Below are 12,298 nucleotides of genomic sequence, written 5' to 3'. Positions count from 1 at the left end.
CCATCTTAAGTTTGCATCCTGACAGCTAGCCACGACAGTTCTTACGGAAGGATTTAGGCGTGAAGTACCAAGTTGTTCCCAACTTATTTTCAAATAGATATAGGAAAAAAACAAGGGATAGATATAGAGATACAAAGCAAATATGGTAAAAATTTAAAGATATTAAATCTAAGTGGGATACAGATTCATTGTAAAATTATGACAACTTCTTGTATGTCTTAGAATAGCAGAGTTGGGGGCGCCTGGGTGGCTCAGTGGGTTAAGCATCTGCCTTCTGCTCAGGTCATGATCTCAGGCACCTGGGATGGAGCCCCATGTTGGGTTCCCTGCTCAGCAGGGAGTCTGTTTCTCCTGCTCCCTCTGCCCCTCCACCCAACTCATGTATGCGCACGTGCTCTCTCTCTGAAATAAATAAAATATAATCTTTAAAAAATAAGTAGAGAGGGGCACCTGGCTGGCTCAGTTGGTTAAGCATCTGACTTCCGCTCAGGCCATGGTCCTGGGGTTCTGAGACCAAGCCCTGCATCGGGCTCCCTGCTTAGCAGACAGGCTGCTTGTCCCTCTCCCTCTGTCTGTTCTTTAAAATATTTTATTTATTTATTTGACAGAGAGAGAGAATGTGTGCACAAGCAGAGGGAGCAGCAGACTCCTGCTGATCGAGGGAGCCTGATGTTGGGCTTGATCCCAGGAGCCCAGGACCATGGCCTCAGCTGAAGGTAGATGCTTAATGACAGAGCCACCCAGGTGCCCCTGAATAAATATTCTTTTTTAAAATTTTATTTATTTGATACAGAACAAGAGTGAAAGAGAGAGAGAGAGAGTGGGCACCAACTCCAAGAACAGAAGGCAGAGGGAGCAGAGTCCCTGCCAAGCAGGAGCCTAATGTGGAGCTCAATCCCAGGACTCCGGGATCATGACCGTAGCCAAAGGCAGAAGCTTAACCGACTAAGCATCCAGGTGTCCCAACAGAAAATCTCTTTTAAAAAAATTAGTAAATAAAAAAAACAATAGAGTTGGGGTGAGATTTTTTAAAGAACTTTTTTAAGGCTCTTTATATGCTGCTGACAAAAAAATATGCCCCTGGAGTGTGTAACTCCTTGGGTTCCATCTCCACAAGGAGCCTTAGGCTCCCCACCTGTCCTTCGCCCAGCCCTGTTCCGGCTACTTCTCTCACTCAGTTGAGCCAGGAGCCATACAGGGTGAGGGGAATGATCTGACACCGGTCCACACCCCTTCCCATGTTTGTGCCCGAACCAGCTCGGTTCCCTACAGCCAAAGCCACCAGCACAGGGAGCGGCAGCGCCTGGGACGGTGCTGAAGTCCGCCTACTGAGCATTAAGAAGCGCAGAGCGCTGGGCTCTAACCCTCCCTCCCCCAACTAAACTGTGGTCTTGGCCCGTCCAACTTCTCTGCATTCATTCATGGCTTGTCAGTACAATCCAGAGCCTGATCTGGATCTCTTTGTTTCCAGATCAAATATGGAATTATTGTTACTCGTACTCTGCACGTCAGGAGACTCACACAGCTTCGTCTCACTGACAGCCACTTTCATCACAGCTACCACATGTGCTCATTTGGGAGGGTTACCTAATTCCAGGAGAAAGATGAAATTTCACTCTATGCAACCAGGCTGAGCCCAGCGGAAAAAAGAACACAATGTGGCCGTCACAAAAAGCCAATGCTGCTAGGCCGCACCGGGAGGAGGGCTGTGTCTGGAACACATTAGGTCCTAACTTCGGTCCGCACAGCTAACCCCCATCCGGGCCAGGAACTCCACATCAAGCACACTCTTCAAAGGATACGGACAAACCAGGCACATTCGGAGAAAAGGATCAGGTTGGTGAATGTACTCACAGCCTTGTTTGTCAAGTGAAGCCCGATAAAAAAAAAACTGGGGGACATTTAGCAACCAAAGAATATTATAGAAAGACACACTAGTTTTCTTCTACTAGAGGAAATGTCAAGTGGAAGAGGAACAGGTTCATTTCTTCTATGGGGCTGCAGAGAACAGACCTGGACAAAGGGACAAAAACAACAACATGCATTTGGGGTCCACTAGGGAAATCTTCGTCACTATCAGAGATAAACCAGACGGCCTCACGCCCATCGCCTGCCTGCGACAGACACGGAACACAAACTGGACAGGCACTTGCTGAGCAGGAAATAAATGGGTCCCAGCATCTGCTACAGAGTACAGAAGCCTTCCTGTGGCTCTCATCCCCCACTGTGTGCGAAACCACCACCTGCTGTTTCCAATAATGCATATTCCCGGGCCCTACTCCTGGGTCCTATTCCGGGTCTGAGGGGCACCATGCAACACGCAATTTCAGTGAGCGCTTGTGAGAGACAGGGTGACCTGATACAGTATCCCCTGGGACACACTTGGATAAATACTCCTCTAAACCCTTTGCCACGTGTCCCCTGAACAGAAAGGCTGCTCTGGCTCAGGGCTTCCAACTGTGTCCCGGTCTACTGCGTGGACAGAACGGCAGGACACCCTCGACGACGGACGTGAGGAGGAGGAGGGCTCTGGACGCTGCCTCCACTCATCTTTTACAAATATTTCTTTGAAGGAGGCAAACCAAGGCTGTGATAAATCGTTCCTATCTTTTTTCCCCAGCAAATTACCTAGAATTAGACCTTATTTACCAAATGAAAGGAAAAAAACAAAAACAAAAAAACAACACCCACCACTCCTTTTTCCACCACTTCCTTCAGTTTCGAGCGTGTCATTTTGGGTTCCTGAGGCAGGAAAATGAGAAGGAAACAGTCAGTCACAATGTTCATGTGAACGCGGGGTTCCGCGATGCTAACTCTGCCCCCTGCCCGAGTGTTTACAGACTCCCGAGCGAACTTCCCTGCTCGCCCGTCGACAGCAGCTCTGCCCCGCGCAGGGAAGGGGACCATCAGCTACTCACGAACATCGGCATGTCCTCCGTCTCGCTGATGGCTGCTTTCATCATCGCCACCACGTGCTCATTTGTGATGACTTCCTGCAGAAAGATGAAATCCCACTTTATGCAACGAAGACGTGTTAACGAGAGAACAGCCGCTTCCCTGTGCCTCCGCTGGACACGGAAATGGCTTCCAGGTGGGGGAAGGCCGGCTCTGGCCAGAAGCACCCAGGTCCAAACTGCAACAGAGCAGGGAAGCCGGACGCCACAGCTACCAGAAGCAGGAGTGCAGGTGCGGGTAACTGACTCTACGCGTCTGGGAAACGGTAACCAGCAAGGAAGGTTCTGTAATCAGCCATGCGGATACCCCTGCGTGCACAGCTTAGACTGTGCCCCGGGCATCCCTGCGGACCTCCAGACCCACAGAAGAGCGCGCCCACTGCAACATTACCGCCTTCAGGCGTGCCAAACTGGCAAGGCAGTGGAGGAAGAGCGGACCGGTGTACCTGCCCAGTTCCTTCCAAGTGGCTGCTGAGTGCAGCGGGGCTGGGGCACGGGCACCTCCCAACGACAGCCAGTCCCACACTAGGAGCCCGGGAGCCCTGCGTCCTGCCCCCGCACCCAGGCCGCCCGGCACGCACGTGCAGGATGTTGCGCACGTTGACCGCGGTCAGGTTGTGCTGCTTGGCGCCGTCCTCCAGCGTGCGGTCCAGCGCAGCGTCCAGCTTCAGGTCGCAGGCCCACGCCCCGCCCTCGGGACCCCGGCCGTCCCGCCTCCGCTTGGTGCCCCTCCTCTTTCTTCGCCTCCTCTCACTTCCTTCACCGCCTCGCTCTGCTGCAAATAGACCAAGAACACCATGAGACTCTCTGGACTGCGGCTCCCAGAACCCATCCCAGCGAGCCAACCGCGACAGAAAGGAGGCTGCCGGCCAGCTGGCCTTGGAAATGGCAGGTGCGGGCGCGCGGCAGCCGGCCCTCTACAAGACAAGGACATTGTTACTGCTGCGAAGAACCCGAGGAGGCCAGGACTACTGCTTTTCCCATTGTACAGATGAAGAAACTGAGGCAGAGAGAGTAAGAAACTTTCCCAAGGGCTAGTAATGGCAGAGACGGGCTCGGAAGCCTTGCTCCCCAACCCTGGCATCCACAGTCCTAATGACTACCGTGTGCGGCCCAGATGATACACCAGAAACCCCGGCTTCATGTCTCCGCGCGGGGCGGCCTCGGCAGGAGTCTCATTTCCTTCTTCTGCAAATACAGACATGGGCCTCTCCGGGATACCATGAAGGTTAAGTGAAATAATATAAGCCAGGGAAGCCGTGTACAGTGTAATCTGTCATTATCATACCCAGTTCAGAAAAGGGAAATACAAGGAGGAAAGGCTAAAACTCTGAACTGTACCAAAAAAGGAGAGGGTGGAGGACAAAGTCACCTCCGTTCTACAAGGGCACATAACCAGACGAAAGGAAAAACTTCTTTTTTCTTTTTTTTTTTTTAAGATTTTATTTATTTATTTGACAGAGATCACAAGTAAGCAGAGAGAAAGGAGGAAGCAGGCTCCCTGCTGAGCCGGGACACCTCCCCCTGTCCCTGATGCGGGGCTCGATCCCAGGACCCTGAGATCGTGACCTGAGCTGAAGGCAGAGGCTCAACCCACTGAGCCACCCAGGCGCCCCCATGGAAAAACTTCTAGATTAGCAGAATCTGCAAAGTCTTGAGATACATTATCATGTAATAGAGGTTCTCACCCTTTCAATGCTTTCAGGCCTGCTACCCTCTGAAAACAAGGATTAGACAGGATTAACATAAATGTGACCTTCTCTGTCTAAAAAGATGTTGTGACCTTCACGCCATACCCTGGCAATATTTACATAACGAAAAGTTATTAATGACTTCAAACAATTGCTTCTGCACTTGTGAACACACATGGAGAATTTGATAAATGTGTACAACTCTTAATCCAGTTAATTGTTGTTAAGGAGACAATTAGATGTGCAGACACTAATAATCACATTACTCACTGCAACATTAATTATTTTAGCAAAAAGACGGGAAAGTACTAAATTTTAGCAAAAAGATAGGAAACTACTAAATGTCCAACATTACAGGAATGGTAAAATGAGCACCGGTACAAACATACACCGGACTGTAACAAGAGCCACTAAAACTTGTCTTCTTAGGGGTGCCTGGCCAGCTCAGTAAGTACAGCAAGTGACGCTTGATCTCAGGGTTGTGGGTTTGAGCCCCACCTTGGGTGTAGAAATTACTTAAATAAAAACTTTTTTTAATGGTCTTTTCAAGCAAGGGAGAAAATAAGTAAAAATGTCTACAAAGAGCTTTAAATAATATGGCAATCTTTCTGATAATGATTTTTAAGGGAAAAAAAGAAAAGGCAGAATTCAAACATGCACATCTCAGAGTGGTACCTTCTGAATCAACCGTGCTGCTTCAAGGTATGACCCACAAGAAGACACCTGCAAAGAATTACAAAACCTCCCAAAGCACCTAAATAATGATAAAGCTCTTTACCACTTGTATTTTGAGAAACCAGCAAAAGGGGAATTACACACCGACTCCCTAAAGGTCCTTGTGTATCTCTCTTCTCGCCTCGCCAGTTCTCCACCATTCTCTCCGCACTGCTCCGGGCCGCCTCTTTCCGATGCCCCCACCGTCTTGCACCCCCGCTCACGCAGACCAACCGAGCCAGGCCTCGGCTTCTGCCACACGCCTTCCCTCCTCATCTTCCCTGCGCCACAGCAACAATGACCCAGGAGAAGAAGAACAAGGATTTCGGACACCCATGGAAGCTCCTATCCTATCACATTATTAATAACAATATCAACTGCAAAATTTAATCTAGGGGCACCTGGGTAGCTCAGTGGTTAAGCCTCTGCCTTCTGCTCAGGTCATGATCTCAGGGTCCTGGGATGGAGTCCCGCATCGGGCTCTCTGCTCAGCGGGGAGCCTGCTTCCCCCACCTCTGCCTGCCTCTCTGCCTGCTTGTGATCTCTGTCAAATAAATAAATAAAATCTTTAAAAAAAAATTTTAACCTAGAGGGGAAAAGTTTCAAAGAGATGACATAAGTTCAAACTATTAACACCATACTAGAAACAAGAAAGTTTGTTAACGGGGCGCCTGGTTGGCTCAGTTGGTTAAGCAACTGCTTTTGGCTCAGGTCATGATCCTGGAGTCCCAGGATCGAGGCCCGGATCAGGCTCAGTGGGGAGTCTGTTTCTCCCGCTGACCTCTCTCTTCTCATTCTCTCTCTCTCTCTCTCAAATAAATAAATAAATAAATAAATCTTTAAAAAGTTTGGGGCACCTGGGTGGCTCAGTGGGTTAAGCCTCTGCCTTCGGCTCAGGTCATGATCCCAGGGTCCTGGGATCAAGCCCTGAATCAGGCTCTACACTCAGCGGGGAGCCTGCTTCCTCCCTCTCTCTCTGCCTGCCTCTCTGCCTACTTGTGACCTCTGTCAAATAAATAAATAAAATCTTTAAAAAAATTTTTTTAACAGGGGCACCTGGCGGATTCAGTCGGTAGAGCACATGACCCCTGACCTCAAGGTCTGAGTTCAAGCCCCACAAGGGAAGTCCAGCTTACTTAAAATAAATAATGACAGAAACAAAGATAGATACAAATAATAAAGAAAAACAAAACTAAATATATTTTGTTTCCAGACAAAATCTGAGATAATTCACTGACATAAATAAGACCAGATTCATAAGAAATACTAAAGGAAAATCTTCAAAAGGAAAAAAAAAAAAATCCCAGATAAAGGCAAAGCAAAGAACTTCAGGATGAGGGCGCCTGGGGGGCTCAGTTGTCAAGCGTCTGCCTTCAACTCAGGTCATGATCCCAGGGTCCTGGGATCGGCTCCATATTGGGTTCTGTGCTCGGGGGAGGCTTGCTTCTCCCTCTCCCACTCCCCCTGTTGTGTCCCCTCTCTTGCTGTGTCTCTCCCTGTCGAATAAATAAAATCTTAAAAAACAACAACAAAAAAACTTCAGGATGAATCAAAGAGCACCAGAAAGATTAACTCTGTGATGAATGTAAATGAATACTGACTGACTAAAGTAGTGAAAATAACATCTTAGGGATTTAAAACTTACAAAAAAGTAAAATATAGTATTAATAACACAAAAGACAGGAGTAGATACATGGAGTGAAATTGCTTGCTATAAAGTTCTTGTATTGTTTTAGATGTGGTAAAAGTAAAAATTTAATAATTGTTCTTTTAAGTTTTTTATTTATTTCAGGGAAAACAAGAGAGCACACGAGCACGTGCACAAGCAAGGGATAGAGAGAACCCCAAGCGGACTCTGGACTGACTGGGGAGCCTGCAGCAGAGCCCCCTCCCACACCCCGAGATCATGACCAGAGCCCAAACAGAGCGTCAGACACTGAACTGAATGAGCCCGCGGAGCTGACTGGCCCAGCTGGTAGAGAACGGGACACCTGATGTCAGGGTTGTCACTTCAAACCCCACACTGGGTACAGAGAATACCAAAAATAAAGTCTTTGTAAGAGGCACCGCACAGGCTCAGTCAGAAGGGCATGCGACTCTTGATCTGGGGTTGTGAACGTGAACCCCACATGGGGTGCAGAGATCACCTACCTAAGCAAAACGTGGGGCGCCTGGCGGGCTCAGAAGCTCCGGCAGCCACCTCCTGCCACCTACGAGCTCAGGTCACGATCTCCCCAGGGCAGTGAGGTTGGGCCACGCATCGGGTTCTGCTTAAGATTCTCTCCGCCCCTCCCTGCCACATGCGTGCATTCTCTCTCCCTCAAATAAATAAATAAATTTTTATTTAAATAAATAAGACTAAGAAATAAAATAGGTAGAACCAAAAGGAAATACAGACAGATCCACAGTTAAAGTTGGAGACCTCATTATTTCTTTCCCGGTAAGTGACAAACAGACCGCCCCACATACAAAGCTGTAAAAAGGGAAGAACCAGACAATGCTATCAACCGGCGGAATCAGCTTTGAGAGAACAGTCAGTCGCCTCCAAACAACAGAGTGCCTGCTCTCTTCGAATACAAATGGAAGAACTACCATAAAGATTATATTCAACACCTGAATAAAGGGGGGGTGGTTATATTCTGGGCTCCAAAATAAACATCAATAAGTAAAAAATGAATGGAATTATACAAAGTACAATCAGGAGACAAGGGAATTAAATCAGAAACCAGTAAGAGAAAGAGAGCAAGGCTTCTCCAAACGACACACTTCTAAACAAGCTGTGTGGCAAAGGAGATATGCCAAAGGGCTACACACCAACTGAAGTCATGAAATACAACACAGCACGAGTGTGGGGCACAGCTAACACCAGTGCTTAAAGGGAAACGGATGCCTCAAATACTATTATTAAAATATGTAATAAGTAGGGGGCGCTTGGGGGGCTCAGTCAGTTAAGCTCAGTTAAGCTCAGGTCATGATCCCAGAGTCCTGGGATGCAGCCCTGCTGAGCATGGAGCCCACCTAGATTCTCTCTCCTCTGACCCTCCCTTAACTCACGTGTGCCTGTGCACTCACGTTCTCTCCCTCTCTCAAATAAATAAATAAAATTGTTAAAAAGAAAAAAAGACACCAAAGGAGTATGATGAAAACCTTTATGCCAAGGTTTTCACAAGTTGGATGAAACAAATACTTTGCAATACACCAGCTGTCAAAGCTCACTCAAGAACAAGTAGATAACTGGAACAGCCCTGTATCTGCTAAAGAAACTGAGTTCAGGGGCGCCTGGGGTGCTCAGTCGGTTTAGCATCTGCCTTTGGCTCAGGTCATGATCCTGGGGTCCTGGGATCCTGGAGTCCTGGGCTCCCTGCTCAGCGGGGAGTCTGCTTCTGCCCCTCCCCCCATTCCTTCTCTCTGTCTTACTCACTCTCTTTCTCTCAAATAAGTAAATAAAACCTGGAAGGAAAAAAGGAAGGAAGGAGAGGAGAAAGGAACCAACAGAGTTCATAATTTAAAACGTCTACAAAAAAAACTCCAGGCCCAGAGGACTTAACTGGTGCATTCAACAACACATTTAAGGAAGAAATACCACCAATTCACACACGCTCTTCCAAAAACACAAAAATAAAGAGAAGAGGGAACACTTGCCAACTCACTTTACGAGGTCAGCATGACCCAAGACCACACCATCCAAAGACAGTACAAGAACACTACTGGCCACAGGTACAGGAATCCTTAAAATATTAACCAGTCCAATCCAGCAATATATAAAAAGGTAATATATCACAATCAAAAGGTGTGGTTTACCCCAGAAGTGCAAAATGGCTTTGAAATTTGAAAATCGATCAATATAATTCACCACATCAACAGACCAAAAGCAGGAACAAAAGAAAATCTCAATAGACGCAGGACAAGCTTTTCACCAAATCGACATCAATTCAGCACAACTCCCGGGGAGCAGAGAACGGCCTCCGGCTCCCGGGGACGACCGAGCGCTCTCCCGGGAGCCAAGCGCAGGGGGCTGCCCGCTCGCGTCACTCCTCTGGGCAGCACTGAGGGTCCTCTCCAGCGCAGCAAAGCAGGACGGACAGAGGAAGAGGAAGAAGCAGGAGACAAAGAGAGAAGAGGAAGAAAGAGAAAGGAAGACAGGAAAGACGAACAAGCGGGAGAGGAAGGCCAACCAGCTCCTGTTCGCAGGTCACGGAACCACCTCCCTGTAGAGCTGTAGAGCTCTACAGATGGTCAACAAACACGTGAAAACAGGCCCTATATTACTCGTCCTTAGGGAAAGGCAAGTTCAAACCACAAAGAAATACACCTACTGAAATGGATAAAACGTAAATGTCCGACAGCTGCCGCCCAGGCAGGGACAGGCCGTGATCTCACGCGGCTGCCGAGAGCGTCAGACGGTGCAGCCCCGTCGGAAAACGGGTCGCGGCCTCCATCAAGTTACACGTGCGTCCGCCCTAAGCCCCGAAATGGCCCTCCTGGTGATCCACTCGGGAAAAATGAAAACTTACGTCTGTCAAAGACCTAATATGTCAATGTTTACAGCATCTTCAGGCAAAACCTGGAAACAACCCAAATGTCCATCAGCGCTACTCGGCGACGGAAAGGACACGAGTGACTCTCCAAAGCGCTGCACCAGGCGACAGCGGCAGACGCGGCGCCTCCCAACCGTTCGCGAGCACCGGCAAGGCAGCAGAGAGCATGGCAAGGGCAGAGCGAGGCGCGGATGACACCGGACCGAGAAGGCAGGTCAGCAACGGGCAGTAAGAGAGCTTTCGGGGCAAGAGAAATGTGCCATGTGCTGACAGTGGTGGCAGTTACAGAACCATATTCATGTTTCAAAGCTCCCTGGATACGCTTTGTTGAATGCAAATTATATCTCAGTATATCTGATAACAAGGATCAACAGAAATCTCCACATCACCAACAGAATAAAGAAGAAAAACTGCAGACCACCTTAATAGAAATAGAAAAGCACTGGTACAATTCATTACGTGATAAAAGTCTCCAGGGGTGCCTGGGTGGCTCAGTTGTTAAGCATCTGCCTTCAGCTCAGGTCCTAATCCCAGGGTCCTGGGATCAAGTCCCACATCAGGCTCCCTGCTCAGCAAGGAGCCTGCTTCTCCCTCGGCCTGCTGCTCTGCAGGCCTACTTGTGCTTACTGCCTGTCAAATAAGTAAATCTTTTAAAAAAAATTAAAAAGTCCCCCAAAATGAGGAAAATAACTCCCTTAATCTGATACAACCTATCTCTAAAAATACGGGGCTCCTGGGTGGCTCAGTAAGGTGTCTGCCTTTGGCTCAGGTCAGGATCCTGGGATGGAGCCCTGCATCAGGCTGCCTGCTCAACAGGAGTCTGCTTCTCCCTCCCCTGCCTACTCACGCTGTCAAATAAATAATTAAAGGGCGCCTGGGTGGCTCAGTGGGTTAAGCCGCTGCCTTCGGCTCAGGTCATGATCTCAGGGTCCTGGGATCGAGGCCCGCATTGGGCTCTCTGCTCAGCGGGGAGCCTGCTTCCCTCTCTCTCTCTCTGTCTGCCTCTCTGCCTACTTGTGATCTCTCTCTGTCAAATAAATAAATAAAATCTTAAAAAAAAAAAATAAATAAATAAATAAATAAATAAATAAATAAATAATTAAAAATCTTTTAAAAATATATATATCTAGGGGCACCTGGGTGGCTCAGTGGGTTGGGGCCTCTGCCTTCAGCTCGATTCGTGATCTCAGGGTCCTGGGATTGAGCCCCGCCTTGGGCTCTCTGCTCAGCGGGAAGCCTGCTTCCTCCTCTCTCTCTCTCTCTGCCTGCCTCTCTGTCTACTTGTGATCTCTCTCTGTCAAATAAATAAATAAAATCTTGGGGAGAAAAAAAAAATATATATATATATCTCTACAAAAAGTCCTCAACCCTCTCATGTGTAAACAGGAGAGCCTGGCTGGCTCAGTAAAGCATCTGACTCTTGATTCTAGCTCAGGCTGTGAGCTCAGGGGCATGAAATTGAGCCCCGCGTCCAGCTCCACACTCACAGGAAGTCTGCTTAAGATTCTCTCTCTCTCTGTCCCTCCTCCTCGCCACTTCTCAAAACAAAACAAAACCCCCAGACAAATCTGGAGCGCCTTCCCCCAAGTTCAGATGAAATGCGCATGATCAACAGGAGTATTTGCGGTAAGAGAAAGGAATCACGGAGCAGCTGGCTGGCTCAGTCAGTTAAGCACCTGCCTTCAACTCAAGTCATCGTCCCAGTGTCCTAGTTTCCAGCCCTGCATCAGGCTCCCTGCTCATCAGGGAGCCTCTGACGCTGACCCGCTGCTCGTGCTCTCTCTTTCTCTTATAAATAAATAAAATCTATTTTTAAAAAAATGAGGGGCTCCTGGGTGGCTCAGTCAGTTGAGCATCTGCCTTGGGCTCAGGTCATGATCCTGGGGTCCCGGGATGGAGCCCCACATTGGTCTCCCTGCTCAGCGGGGAGCCTGCTTCTCCCTCTACTCCCCCAACCCCTCATGATTGCTCTCTCTCAAGCTCTCTCTCTAAAAATTAAATAAAATCTTAAAAAAAAAATAAAGTTGAATAGACACAGAAAACCTAGGCTACTCACACAACAGAATACTAGACAGCAGTGAAAACCAAGAATCTACAGATACACGCAATGGCGTGGGTCGATTTCAGAGACACAAGCAGATGAGTGGAAAAACACATGTATGTCACAGGACATACAAACACAGGACTCCACTCATACAAAGTACAAAGCAGTGAACCAAACTGGGCTGCCAGAAGTTGGAGAAAAACGGTCCTCCACGGGGGAGGCGCCAGTAACAACCGAAACAGATGACTTAGGGTACAGGTAATGCTCTGTTTCTTGATCTGGTTCCTGGCTGCACGGGTATACTCAATCTCCGAAAACTCAGGGAAATAGGATATCTTAGGACACATGCAGTTTTCT

The 12,298-nt window shown here is 48.3% G+C and overlaps 1 protein-coding gene across 14 annotated transcripts in view; it reads right to left on the bottom strand.

Annotated features, from left to right (window-relative positions):
- GON4L (gon-4 like) overlaps positions 1 to 12,298 on the bottom strand; it is a 62,272-nt gene that overhangs the window by 40,685 nt on the left and 9,289 nt on the right. For 12 of the 14 annotated variants that reach the window (XM_059413723.1, XM_059413727.1, XM_059413730.1 and 9 more), the window contains 3 exons: positions 3,536 to 3,729; positions 2,919 to 2,993; positions 2,692 to 2,742 (listed from right to left, as the gene is read on the bottom strand). In XM_059413723.1, coding sequence (XP_059269706.1) covers positions 2,692 to 2,742; positions 2,919 to 2,993; positions 3,536 to 3,729 — 320 coding nt within the window. The remainder of the gene's footprint in view (positions 1 to 2,691; positions 2,743 to 2,918; positions 2,994 to 3,535; positions 3,730 to 12,298) is intronic. The other 2 variants (XM_059413728.1, XM_059413735.1) reach the window with 1 other exon arrangement.

This window comes from Mustela nigripes, chromosome 10 (assembly GCF_022355385.1).
Source record: "Mustela nigripes isolate SB6536 chromosome 10, MUSNIG.SB6536, whole genome shotgun sequence".
NCBI classification, from domain to species: Eukaryota; Metazoa; Chordata; class Mammalia; order Carnivora; family Mustelidae; genus Mustela; species Mustela nigripes.
This window is presented reverse-complemented; position numbering and strand designations above follow the sequence as displayed.